The following is a 13,704-nucleotide window of genomic DNA, read 5'->3' as shown; positions in this document are numbered from 1 at the left end:
TTGCGAATGCAGTGATAGGTCGGTGATGAACTTATGACAATCCAGACAGCTGTTCTGCAGAAAAGTATTTTAAAATAAAAAGCATCATTTAAAAAAAGAAAAACTTGATTTTGAGTTAATTGCTTGAATACTTAATTTCACATCTCTGGTTTTTACCTGGTAAAATCCAAGAAAGGAAGAAGAGATGGAACAACAGACAGACCTCGTACTGACATTTTGAATATTTAATTATTAGGCCTCTGCAATAAAAGGACTTGGTCTCTTCAAAACAACTTCAAAGGGAAAATGTGCTATGTTTTGATAAACAGCCTTCAGAAACCTGAAAAACTTGGGAGTTTGCATTTTTAAATTTGTAACATGAAACAAAGACTTGATGAGATTTGCTACAGACGATTTGTCCCACAATTATTATTATTATTATTATTACACAAGCCAAGTCTGAAGTGTTCATTGACTTCAGACCTGCTGTAATAGTCCTGAGACTCATTTAGGACTTGTTACAATTTACGTGAGACTTCTGTTATCAATTTAGTCAAGGCCCAGGAATAAATTACTCCAGATTTGAATGGAACTTATGGCAACTGATTTGAGACTTTCTTTGATAAACTTAGTATTTCACTAAAAGTTCAGTCAGAAAAAAGTCAGAATACTCAATATATTTGATTTTGAATTTACTTAATTTATTTACTTCTATCCAGTGACTTGATGCTTGACCTGAGGCCCGACTTGACCCACGAGTCCTACCGATCAGCTCTGTTCTGTAGCGTCTCTTTCCTCCAGAAGCTGCATGTCCAGCTCTCTCAGCTGTTTCAGGAAGCCCCAGTTGGGGATGATGCGCCTGCATTTTTTCACATGCTCCATGGCATCGACCACCGTCATCTTCTCATAGATCATGAGGTAGGCGATGAAAAGCGTGGCAGACCGACTTCTTCCCATCACGCAGTGCACCAGCAGTTTATCTGGAGAAGAATTGCACCAGAAATTTGTTTCACTACACATTTGCACTGTCCAATTTTCATCTAATTACCTGAACAGACCATTTTATTTTCTCACGTTTTGCCATATTTACAACAGAGACTTCTGCAACCAAATTGCACTTGTCCCTACAAAAATATCTATAACATTCTCTAAATAAAAATTGATCAGAGCAAAGAGCGTAGTTAAGCCAGGATATAGTTCTTTACTACATTTATAACACTTTAAGTTAGTCAGTGCTTTGACCCTGAACATTCTGCATCTATATGCAAAGGCAGTGGAAGAGGTTTAATGTTTAATCACATCTGAAACCTACATTTTTTTCAAAGTATTTTAGCTTTAGGTACTGTTCACATTTGATGGTGGTTTCTGTCATATTGGGTGAAATAATCTTTTAACTGTGTGCTGCCTTACTCTGTGGATTGCTCAGTGTTTCTTTAATAAACTGGGCAGCGGAGAAGAAGTACTGGCTAAGGTCAAAGGTTGGGACATCTTGTGCTACAACACCATAGTACACAATGTCCATGTCACTGTAGTAACCAGCTCCAGTGTCCACGCTGTTCCACGTGCCCTCTGCTGCATTCAAGATGTGCGTAATCCCCAGCGTCTTCAGTTTATACTTGTTCTTTGCCGTCTGTCTGCAAGAATACTGGGTGAACATTAGTTTAATCTTCTGATATTTGATTTGACTTAATAGTTTCACCATTTTTTACTTACTCGTCCCCAATATATACATTTGGCCAGACCTCATTGACATTTGTGTAAGCCACACTCCCACGGTTGAGTATTTTCTCCAGCTCATAGCCCCCAGGTGTGACATATTCATCCACTGCTCTGGATTCTTCTGCTGCCTTTGTAACATTTATCTTGGTGCCAGTCTTTGACTTGTGAGAAGCCATTTTCTCACTTTGGCTTCCTTTCACACATGATTTATTAGCTAAAGGGAAAAAAGAAATACCACGCTTGCTTTCTTTTCTTCCACTTTTCTCCCTCTTCAAGCAAGAAAATGTGCAGTTTTTGGTTATCCGTTTATTCACATTCACATGCATCTCCAAAACCACTCACCAACAGACTGAAGTCCTTTGTTTCCCCACTTGAAAATTTTGTTTTCATCATTCTGGCAGCTTGTTGTGACGCAGTCCTTAAAGGCAGAATATGGGAAGGTTTAATTCAGGCAGACTAGACGGGTCAGGGCACAGATTGTATAACCGCTCAGTGACAGGCATCAAATGCAGGGGATATTTTTAGGGCTGTGATGTGGCAGGCCCCTGACCTTAAGTGCCACGTTCTCTGCCTGTGGGGAAAACTTCCACCCAGTCAGTCCCTGCCATCCACTCCTAAATACACAACTTTAATCTTCGCTGCTGGCAGGAAGCCATGCTTATCCAAACTTTGCACTTGCCAAAGGATGCCCATATTCACTGGAGTGATCAGGGCACTCTGAGCCTTTTCCTAGCTGTATGAGCGACTCCTTGAAATTGTGTCAGTCTCTGCTAGCCTTTCTGCATATCTTTAGCCGCCGGGAGAAACCATGTAAGAGCTGCCTCACAACACCCGTTAAGGATGTTCTGCATCTTCTGCAGCCTCTCTGGGCCAAAGAGAACTGAAATGTGTCAGACTGTTACACAGATGAGGTTTTTCACAGCATGGCACATGCCTTTGATTCTCCGTTAAATGATATGCATGGTCCATTCAGTGATCTAAATGCAGGCCCCCAAAGTGAGAGTGTGATGATGACTGTATTGCAGAATGGCTGGATGAAGCCGCTAACATGTCAGACAGAGTTTTCACACCATCAGGCTCCTTTATTTTTCCCTCATATCTTGATACTCTGCCATCATTCATTCTGACAGTGAAATCATTAAACCTGTGATATCCAATTCCTTTTATTTTGACAGCATCTTTCTCTCTCTGTCTCCCAGTGTGCTCTGGAGAGCATCTCTTATTAAGATGGCTTCATCGTTTCATCTCTTTTCAAAGTCTGACCTGAATCTGTATACACGCTCAAAAGCATGCTGGCATATTTTTGTCATCTTGTATCAAGCCTCTTTAGACATCACAGTTTTAACTGTAAAATGCAGGATTGCAGCAGTTAAGACACAGTATTTTGAGAAATCGGAATAAATAAGCAGACCATTGTTTATTTATAGGCATTCACTGTCTTTGTGTTGTTCAAGTACAGCAGGGCTTTTGGCAGTTGTGCTACATGTGTTTAAATGGCCCCACTGATATTAAATGTGCTGCTTTTTCGACATACTATAGGCATAAACAACCCTACCAGTATTTAAGTTTGCTAAGCTAACTACAACCCACCGCTGTTTCCAAGTGCACGCTGTGTAGCTTAGATATTTCCCAATGTATTTGTGCTGTGGGATGTTCACATGTTGTGTTTGACAGCAGAGCTCATTCCAGAGTAAGTCAAGTCAATCATCCAAAACTAGTCCAAATTACCAGGAAATATTTTCGTAGCCTTCATTGATCTGGAGTGTTGGTTTTTTGCATCCACAACAACGTATGCTATATATGCAAGCTGCAATCCCATGTATGTACAGTGGAGCAGTATCAATTATTTTTTGATGACCTGCACAAACACGACTTCAACACGACCTCTTTGCGTTTTGCAGGCACAAATGCAAAGAGACACACTGGGTTTGACCTCTTGTTGATGGTGTAGGTAAAAAAAAAAACCCAAAAAAAAAACGGATCCATCGCAGCATAGTATTGACTTGTCAGGCCTTATGTCATTCAAGTCTAGTCACATTAATTAATTCACGTATTTTAGACTAATAGAAAACCAAGTCTCAAATATCTAAAAATATAATCTCCTTTCTTCTCAACATGTCTCAGGTCATATCTAGAGGAATTTAATGTTAGTTTTGATGAAGAAACTAAGATGGTGATGAAGATGAAACTGTTGCATAAAAGCATCTGTCAAATAACTAAATATAAAGACAAAGGGTTTTATTTTAATTCTAGGTCAGGTCTAATCATTTCATTACAATATAATACATTTACGTTCAAGCTTTGTTGCAATTTATTTTATAAATCTCCTCCCTCCAGTTTTGCCTTCAGCGGTTGACATTTTCTGCCTCTGCAGAGCCAAAGATGAGTCCAGGTGACAGAGCTGGTTTAGAAATCCAACGTTTGGGAGAATATTTCTGTGCCTGTGAACAGCCTCAACTGCCTCCATGAGGGTAAGTCTCTCCTTGATCATCAGGAAGGCCAGAACTAGAGTCGCTGAGCGGCTGATTCCTCGAGCACAGTGGACCAGCACCTTCCCTACACAGACAAGACACAGCGCAGCCTCCAATGGGAGTTTCTCCACTACATTTGTCTGAATATTTTCAACGCTAGTTAATGAATTCACACTTAATTCCTCCCTCTGACATTTACTTTACACCAACAAAACAAAGGATGATTATTTTTTTGGCCAACAATCTCTCTGATTTCTTCATCTTTACATTTTAAATTTCATCTTGACAAAGCATCCTGTCACTTTTTGTGTGTGTGTAATTATTTACTCTATTGTGCTGTGAGACCTTTTATTCTTACAGCACCACCCTAATGGGTTTGGTACCTTTGTGACTGAGAGCAGAGTGAATGAAATCAGCCGTCTCAGTGAAGAAGTAGCTTAAGTCAAAGTCCTTACAGTCCGCTGCGTCTACTCCGTGGTAGAGTATGTCGGTGTCCCCGTAGAAAGATGGACCGGTGTCGATGTGCTGGGGCCCATGTGCAGCGTTCACTACGTGGGTTATTCCCAGATTTTCTAACAGGCTTTTATCCTTAGCCGTGGCCCTGTGAGCAACACAACACATGATCGTTTTTACTGAGTCTCTACAATCATATGTGAGCGCGGTGACTCAAATGTACAGATTTCATATTGGTCCCATCACTTGGCCAAATACAGGACGTGTTTGCAGCAACATTTTCACAAGCAGAGCACCATATTGCAGCAGGGGCCCGAAGTGAGAATGTCACTTACACGTCTCCGATGTAGAGGTTGGGCCAAACCTCGTTGACAGCTCCAGTGGGGTGCCGGTTCTGCAGCAGAAGGCTGAGCAGATCGCAGGTGGGCGGTGTCTGATACTCCGACTCCTCCTCTGTGCTCATATCTGCATGTTTCACTTCAGTGTTGTCATATAATTATCACAAATTATATTTAACACTTTGGTTAGATAGCTCAGCAGCTAGAGAAGTTCCCCCAGAGTTCCTGGGAGGAGATCTTAAGGAGCTGCTGCTCTGCTGTAAGCATTTGGAAAGGAAGTGAGCTAAACTCTGACCTTATTGGTGCAGCTTCGCTCTGTTTTCCATCTGAGCTGGATATCAGTGTGCTGTTTAGAGGCTGAGCCCTGCTGCAACAAGACAGCTGAAGATGCCAGACTCTGGGCAGGAGCTGCATGGACTATTTATTGCTTAGATGACTGTGACAGAAGCCAAGCTGCTTATGTTGTGACAACTTCGACTGCAGGACCACAGCAGTGCTTCCAGTTTTACTAGTGTGTGTGACTGAAAACACGGGGAGCAATTGTTGTCAGGTTGCCACACTGTGTCAGTTCAAACCACGCCAGGGACTTGATGGTGTTATGGAACTTCTATCCAAATTCTAAGACATTCGACAGCAGACTTGACACATTTTCAAAGAATTAAAGATGCACTGTGAAGGTGCCCTGTGCTGTTTTCTTGGGAGCAAAACGTTTCTGTTCAGTAGGCATTTAATGTGTTTCCTTATTTCTAATCTGCTTGCAAATCAGGTTTTTCCCTTCTCTCTTGTCTCTGTAGGTGCAGTGATAAACACTTTTGCTCTCTATTGTCACCAACTAGCAATCAGTGAATAGTGTGACACCAGTGGCAGAAATGCCCTGAATTTTTCCTCCAGTTTAGGTTGAAGTACAGGGTTTATTCTTGGCTGTGGAAATAGTATCTCACAAAACCCTCTTTTCTTTGGTGTATTTAGTTTTTATTCTGTCTTTACAATGAACCCAACAATTCGTTATGGAGTTGTGTGTAGACAAACACATGGTAGCTGTTCATACCAGTTAAAGGATAAAACAATAAGATAAAGGCTGTGTAACGCAATTTATCTTACAAGGAAAAGACAACTAAATGATCATCAAACTCAGAGACTGACAGGAGGCGACACTGTCGTCCAAAATTACGGACAGATAGATTTAATCTCAAGTCCGGCCAGTGAAATACCAGCTGCTCAGTGATCCCTGGCAGGTCAGTTTTTGGTCCAGCTCTCTGAGCTGCTCCAAGAAACCATAGTTGGGGGAGATGTTCCTGTTAGCACTGACCGCTTTGATTGCATCCACCAGCGTCATGTTTTCATGGATCATCAGGTAGGCCAAGACCAAGGAGGATGAGCGACTGAGACCCATGGCGCAGTGGACGAGCACTTTACCTGCCAATCAGTGGGAACAAAAACTCCGCATCACTTCCTGTGGCTCATCTCACAGCACAGCCATATCAGCAACATGCAGCGACTGGATTATTGTGGTGAACTTTATTCCAACTGTCTAATTTGTTACTTCTCTGTGGATTAAACACCATGCACATCACAGAGAGTACTACTTCTAACTCCTAACTATAAGTTTTTAACAATGTTGCAACAAATGTTTCTACACACGGTAATCCCTGTTTCCTTATCGTGCCTGAGGATTAGGGCGCAGAGGAGCGCGTAATTGAACTGTCTTGGCGTCTGTGTATTTCTGCCGGGGATTACTGTAGGCCCCGCCACACACTGGAGCCCCCGATCAGCCAGCATGGGAAGGAGGAGGCCTCAGCTTATTACCGTCATGTCAGATACTGACTTCACTTTGCATAACAGGCCAAGCAGGCACAGGCCGCAAACATAATTGTGTAATTTCCATGTCCAATAAAAGTGTTGCTTACAAATTACCAGGGCGATCCATTTAAAACCAATTTTCTTGGCCAAGGTCTGAGCTTATGAGAAGATTACCATGGGGGGAAGATATTAGCTTGATATTATGTTTAGTGTTTGATTTGCATTTTAATGAGTAATACAACAGGGGGATGCTGTAATGGGAATTGTCTGACAAATGTTTCTGTACCTTGCCTTGAAGAAAAGTCGTGTCTTTTCCAAGTTAATGTGGAAGAATGATGAGAGACACCTTAAACACAGCGACAGCGCCTCACCTGTGGGCGAGCTCAAAGCGTTCTTGATGAAATTGGCCGCTGGGTAAAAGAATGGGCTTAAGTTAAAGGATGGCATGTCAAAAGCTTCCACTCCATGATAAGTGATTGTGGTGTCTCTGTAGAAGCTGGCACCCGTGTTCACACTACACTTCCCATCAGCGGCGTTAAGTACATGGGTGATGTGGTGAGCTTGGAGAGTGCTTTTGTCTTTGGCAGCATACCTAAAGGGAAGAGTTTAATTATCTGTTAGTGCAAGTAAGTGAAAGAAAGATTAGTTAGGGCTTAGTGTAAAATTTAAAGAGTCTGTTCACCTACGTTACAGAAAAATAAGAACTTCTACAGGCCTAACAGCTGTGTGAGACTCAGACACCACACTGCTTGGAGCCTAATGCTAACATGCTCCTCATAATGTTAAGCAGATATACTGTGCATCTTGGGTTGACTTTTAGCATGCAAACCTATTATTAATTGGCACAAAAGAAAAAGTACAACTGCAGCTATGGGAACATGTCTTTAATTTTTGCAGCAGAATTGGGTTAATATTGGACAAATTCACCTGTTGGCCTGATGGTGGCATGAGAGGAATCTTAAGGACTCACCGATGTGAAAACGAATTTCACGACAGCTCATCCAACACATTTTGCACAAAAAGCCAAAATGTGTGAACAACGTGGATAAAACCATTTAAGAGAACGAGAGAACCCAGTGTTGTTGTTTTGTTTAAACATGCTTTGAGCAACACAAGCAGACAAATCAACCTGAGAACATACTGTAAAGTGAAACTATCTGCATAACGTTATTCAAATACTTATACGTATTCATTGTGTTTTATCACTGAATACTTTAAAACTGGCCTACACAGTGATAATGGTACTGAAGTATTTGCCACTGACTCACATGTCTCCTATATAGATCCTGGGGTAAACCTCATCCAAATGGTTGCTGCTCCATGACTTTGTCCACATCAGCCTCTGCAGCTCTGGAGCAGAAGGGGTCTCATACCTGCCCCCTGCTCCCTCAGGGCTCGCCAAGCAGCTCACACCTCGGGGCATGTTTGGATCCTCCACTTTTGCCTTTGTAACTGGTTACAAAAAAGTATCACAAAGTGCTGTGAAATCTGGAAAACACGATGTGTTAACAAGTTATCAAGAGTGTAAATGTTGCGTAAATGCTTTTTCTTTACTTTGCTCATTTACAGTTTAAGAAAGAAAACTGATTCAAGCACCATCTGTTTTCCCTATGGATGATGAAAAAAAAACTTGATAACTTCAGACATAAACTGAAACAGTGGCATCATCTTAGGTAACACTGAAGGTAGAAATACAATAGAGTGAAATCGAATGTGGCATTATTGTGTAATTTCATACACCATCAAGTGTGCAGTACATGCTTTCAGCCTTTAGACTGTAATCATAGCACTAAATACATAGTAATACATTAGCGCTGGTTGTCTTCATATAGCAAAATGTGATACATTGTGTGCAGAGTTGGTTAAAGTACACAAATTCAATACTCAAATAAATGTATAAGTATTGGCCTTCTTCAACTCTTTACTCAAGTAAAAGTACATGAATATATTTTTTACATTTTTCCTAAAAAAGGGTCAAAGGTCACTGCTGGTAAAGGTGGAGCTGATTTTAATCACTTTATTTGATGACAGGTAGTTAAAACGTAATGTCAGCATTTAATAGGTCATAATATTTTTATTTAAAAAACATTTTTGATATTAAAAACACCAGGTATTAATGATTTGGCTGTGACCTTATGGTGCTCTCATTTATTGATCTGCACTCCACCTTTCAGTGGATCTGTTTATCTCCAGAGATACAGGAAAATTAGCATTCAAGGTTTATAAACATCAGCTTTTCATTTGCTGCAGGATAAACTAACCTGTGCATTTACAATTGACACACTGGGCTTTGGAGAGACTGTGCTTACTGTATACATTACCATCAACTGAGCTGTGTGACTGTGCTCCAAGCTGACGATGTCCAAGCACTGTGTCCTGTGCATTGTTATAGTAAAGAAACTAATAGCAGTTCAGGCTTGCATTTGCATTCTGCTGGTGTGTGTGGACACTTATTGTTGTGTCCACGGGGATGAGTTATTGAAACCAAATCTGTTTCAGTGACCTTTTGTTAAGCTGCTGTGGCATATGGAGGTGCACTCGAACATCATGAAAGCTGTTTCCCTCTCTGCGTGTGCACAGTATTAGAGTATGCGTGTCACTCAGTGCATTTGCAGTTTATGCAAGAAAAGCTGCATCTGACCCCGCATTTGTCCCATGCATGTGAGTGTGTGAGTCTAGGAAGCAGAATAAACTGTATCTTTGCACATGGTACAACACAGGCCCAGAGTACCCGGAGGCTCTTCTTTCTTCTCATTGATCTATAAGTACAACCCTTCCCTCCCTCCCACAGTCAGGGCAGAGAACTGATTTCCCTGGTGCACATGTTGAGCTGCAGTACTGTTTTCATAGCCTCCCCCCCTTAGGCTAACCTGTCCTTCCTGCTCTACTTCTGTGTAATTAAAGATGCTATGTATGGGAAAGTGCCCACAGTTAACATGGAGGGCAAATAAAAATGGCTTTTTACCTCCTCCGGGCCTCTTCTTGGTGCTTTTATGAATTACACTTCCCTTTTTAGTCTTCAGATATGGTTCTCGTTCTGGATTTGAGCAAATGAATAACAGAAGAAAGTGTAAAAACCTACCAGGCAATGCACTGCATCATTACATACTTCTTCATAAAAGCACCTAATAAGCATTTGACTTGCAATCAAAGGGATACAATACAATAAATCCATGCACTGTAGTTTATTATTGTAATTGTTTTTCATACTGCGCATACTACAACTACAACATGGACATTTAACTGCAACTAATTGGTAAGAAGACACCGTACACTTGCCTTGGTTGGAAAAGTTGCTTTTTCAAGGTCTGTCTGTACAAGAGCTACATGTAGGTCGACAACACAACTGTTTGTGTTCTCCTTGGTAATCTACCCTGCAACCTTTTTTGCTATTTTAACATCTGAATCTCAGCCCAAAATAATCCTGGCATCATCTTCTGCATTCCTTAAAGGTTACCCAAGCTGCCAGAACAGGAGGGAGGAAAGGACACAGCTTTTCTAATAGCAAGAGAATAAGACCAGTGCTTCTCTACTCGAGCTTAAGTCTGACAATATTTACTAAAATTCTTCATTACAGTCAATGTGTTGAAATCAGCGCACAGAAAAGAAAGGGAACCTGCCATTTATACCACTTAAAACTCCAGTATGTGTTGCGATGTTAAGAGCAAAACATGAAAATAGTATTTAGAGAAGAATCACACATATATTAAAAGATAAACACGTGTACAAAGTTTTATTGTTGTCAAGTACATGTCATTTTCTGCAATATTTCTTGTACCCAATTGCAAAATGTACAGATGAAACCCAGTTTGTATAACGATTTTAATATCTTCTTCTGATGTTTCTACTGACAATTAACCTGAAACACTGGTGATCCTCCTAACTAGCAAGATGAAAACACCAAAAGCATTTCATACTGTGAACACTGAGGGTTTGGTCTTGTTACCAGAGACAGATGCTGTGCATTGATTCCCATTTTGAGTCTGAATGTTAATTTGCATCAGCGTTTTCTGGGTAATCTACAGAGTTCACTAACTCATGATGCTTTGTACATGAAACATTTTCCACAAGACATTTGGTCCATTCTGCTGTGATACACTGAGTTTCACAAAATTAGACATAATGACATAATTCAAGTCATGAATACTGATAAACTCTCAATATCATAAGCATTCCTGTCTCTGTTATTACTTCACATTACATTAACTAAACTGCACCCAAACTGCCTTTTTGTGTTTTAGGCAGTACCGCCTCTAAAAACATCCACAGCAATTTTTGCTGGTCCACGAGGAGGTAACGCAGCTCAACAGCAACAGCAATGGATTGTAATGGACAAGCAATTAATCATTAGATAATCAACACTAGTTAGGAGAAAATACAGGGAGAAAAACAAATGTTGTTGTTGTTTTGTTAGAAAGATTTTTGTAAATCAACATAATATTTAATGCACATTCAAATAGTGTTTCTTAATCAGAAATTAATTAAAATTGAAAACATTTTTTTATGAAGGGGATGCATACTTTGCACTTATATAAATTTATTGTTTTAATAAAACATTTTGAAACACTTCTCTGCCATTTTAGTTAATTGCGATAATAAAAGTAATTGTACAATTATGTTGGGTTTAGGTTTAAATTAGCATCCCCTTACACTGAAAAGGGAGGAAGGTGGATGCAAACTAAAGCTAACATCTTGTCAATACAGAATAATTATAAGACATCCCCTTATTTTGAAATTTCAATATAAGGGAATGCAAACTTTTTTTGTCAGAGTGCTAACGTTAGTATGTTAATCTGCAAACAGGGTTTCTTCTATTAGTATGTCATTAGATACTGTTAGCATGTTTTTATGCAAATGTTTAACATGTAACATGTTAACATAGAATGACCTGAAGCAGCAATATGTGTTGAAACACATAAGTAAAACTTAAAAAAAGACAACTTTCATTAACATTAATGTGATTTGTTAGCATTATTCTCAAAGTGGAGCTGAGTCAGACAGAAATTCAGTCATCAGTTGAACCAAATTCCATGACAATCTATTAAGTGCAGAACAATTTCAATCTGGACTGTTGGACCAAAAGACTGCCCTGGATTACCTGCACTCTCTAAAAGCCATGATGCCATGTGGCTGCAAAGCGTAAACCTCGTCTCTTTATTACAGAATCTGACATGTTTTTTTATTTCTTGTCAGCTGAAGATCCAGATCCATCAGCAGAGCCAGGAAATTCCTGTTGGGGTAGATGGCTCTCTTCTGGATCAATTTCTGCAAGCCCTGTTTGAGCGGGAGGTGACGGTAGATCATGAGGTACGCCAACACCAAGGTCGATGACCGGCTCATCCCCATGATGCAGTGCACCAGAACTTTCCCTGAAGAACAGACAGGTTGAAGGGAGAGGAGGATGTGAAAGGAGGATTAGTGAGAGACTTCAGCCTTATTAATATCATAAATGACTGCCTGTCTCATGCTGTGGCCTTTCTTTTTCCCTGCTGAGAGCTAAAAATAGTTCAAAAATTCATCCCCTTTGTTCATTTAAGGTCCCTTTGCAGACTAGGTCTGACTGTGTCCTTAATCCCAACTCGTACGCTCCTTGATAGCTTCTTTGAAAGGAACCATGGACACATTATAGACTTAAATTCTGCAAGGTAAGACTCTTAGTATTCCTGCTGGCTGAAAATACACTTATTACAAATTGTGTTACATTGTGCTGATAGGTGACATTGAAAGGAAAACATGATAAGAGAAGTCAAAAAGATGCGTTTATTTTAAGGATTTAATGGAGAGAAATTGTAGAAATGAGCAGATATATGCAAAACATCATTCAAGTCTTCATAGCTACCAAGTTAATAATATAAATAATAAATAATAAAAAATGTAAAAAAATGAAAAAGACGTTATGAGGAGTCTTACCATCAGATGACTTCAGTGCTTTATGAATGAAATCAGCTGCAGGCTGGAAATAAACATCCAGATCAAAGTAGGTCGAGTCATCTGCTGGAATGCCACAGTACACAAAGTCGTTGCCATAAAACCTTTGGTTCCCTATGCTGCCTCGCTTTGAGTGAGCAGCGTTTAAAATGTGAGTTATACCTAATTTCACCAAAACAGCCTTGTTTTGTGCTACTGCCCTACCAAGACAAAGAGACAAATAAAGGTTCAAGACTTGTAAAGGCTATGCATTACAGCGCAATGTTTTTAATGTGATACAGTATGTGGCAGAAGCTTCATCAAAAGATAATGACTTTTTGGAAACTGTTTAATATTAAAATAAAAAGTTTTATGTTTCTGCAAGGTAATATCAGTCAATTAATATAAATGTATACTTACACATTTCCTATGTATATTTTAGGCCAGACCTCGTCAATTTCATTGAGATGCAGCTTGCATGAGTCCAGAACTATCTGCAGGTCCTTCACAGTTAGATATTCTCTTCTCTTGCCTTTCAGGGCTGACATTATAGGTCTAAATCCTCCGTCTTGGATTGATTAGGCGTCCAACTGTTTGTTGTATCAAAGCAATTCCCATCTACTTTGGCTCGGGATGATCTGTACGAGCAGGTGTTCATCTGCTGTCACTGGACAGTTACCCAATTTAGTGCTTAACCTAGCGTGTAGTCTTACTCGTGCAGAGGGCAGAACAACAAACAGTGCACCCTGGGCCCTGCTTTTCACACTGCTGTGGGACTGTAATTTAATAAGCCTCAAACTGAGATGAATCATTCCATAAAACAGTGATAATTGGGTGGAATTATGGACAAAACATTTAAGTGTATTGCTAATCCTGGATCAGAGTGTAATGTACCATTTATGGAAGAGAAATACTGTAACAGCTTCACAAAGCTATTTTACTGCTCTGACATAAATATCTTGTGAAAGCAAATTGGATGAAAAAGGGGAGAAAAAAAAGCTTTGCCATGGGCTGCACATGACATCAAACAGGCTGCA

At 40.1% G+C, this 13,704-nt stretch overlaps 3 protein-coding genes across 3 annotated transcripts; all 3 read right to left on the bottom strand.

The window, feature by feature from the left end:
- Nucleotides 1-96: 96 nt before the first annotated feature.
- LOC137106083 (uncharacterized) lies at nucleotides 97-5,331 on the bottom strand. Its single transcript, XM_067489097.1, has 6 exons — nucleotides 4,958-5,331; nucleotides 4,553-4,770; nucleotides 4,019-4,254; nucleotides 1,693-2,024; nucleotides 1,390-1,613; nucleotides 97-959 (listed from the first exon to the last, which is right to left on the bottom strand). The coding sequence occupies exons 1-6, from the start codon at nucleotides 5,083-5,085 to the stop codon at nucleotides 748-750; spliced, it is 1,350 nt and encodes a 449-aa protein (XP_067345198.1). The 5' UTR covers nucleotides 5,086-5,331; the 3' UTR covers nucleotides 97-747.
- Nucleotides 5,332-6,149: 818 nt separating this feature from the next.
- LOC137106082 (dual specificity phosphatase 29-like) lies at nucleotides 6,150-10,207 on the bottom strand. The gene is made up of 5 exons (XM_067489096.1): nucleotides 10,040-10,207; nucleotides 9,726-9,797; nucleotides 8,029-8,248; nucleotides 7,132-7,352; nucleotides 6,150-6,376 (listed from the first exon to the last, which is right to left on the bottom strand). Exons 3-5 carry the CDS (start codon nucleotides 8,181-8,183, stop codon nucleotides 6,150-6,152), a joined length of 603 nt encoding a protein of 200 aa, XP_067345197.1. The 5' UTR covers nucleotides 8,184-8,248; nucleotides 9,726-9,797; nucleotides 10,040-10,207.
- Nucleotides 10,208-10,466: 259 nt separating this feature from the next.
- Nucleotides 10,467-13,350, bottom strand: LOC137105944 (dual specificity protein phosphatase 13A-like). Its single transcript, XM_067488793.1, has 3 exons — nucleotides 13,088-13,350; nucleotides 12,671-12,888; nucleotides 10,467-12,129 (listed from the first exon to the last, which is right to left on the bottom strand). Exons 1-3 carry the CDS (start codon nucleotides 13,213-13,215, stop codon nucleotides 11,918-11,920), a joined length of 558 nt encoding a protein of 185 aa, XP_067344894.1. The 5' UTR covers nucleotides 13,216-13,350; the 3' UTR covers nucleotides 10,467-11,917.
- Nucleotides 13,351-13,704: the final 354 nt, after the last annotated feature.

The sequence above is a fragment of the Channa argus genome, chromosome 20 (genome assembly GCF_033026475.1).
Source record: "Channa argus isolate prfri chromosome 20, Channa argus male v1.0, whole genome shotgun sequence".
Classification (NCBI taxonomy): domain Eukaryota; kingdom Metazoa; phylum Chordata; class Actinopteri; order Anabantiformes; family Channidae; genus Channa; species Channa argus.
The sequence above is the reverse complement of the archived record's forward strand: the minus strand, read 5'-3'. Positions and strand labels throughout refer to the sequence as shown.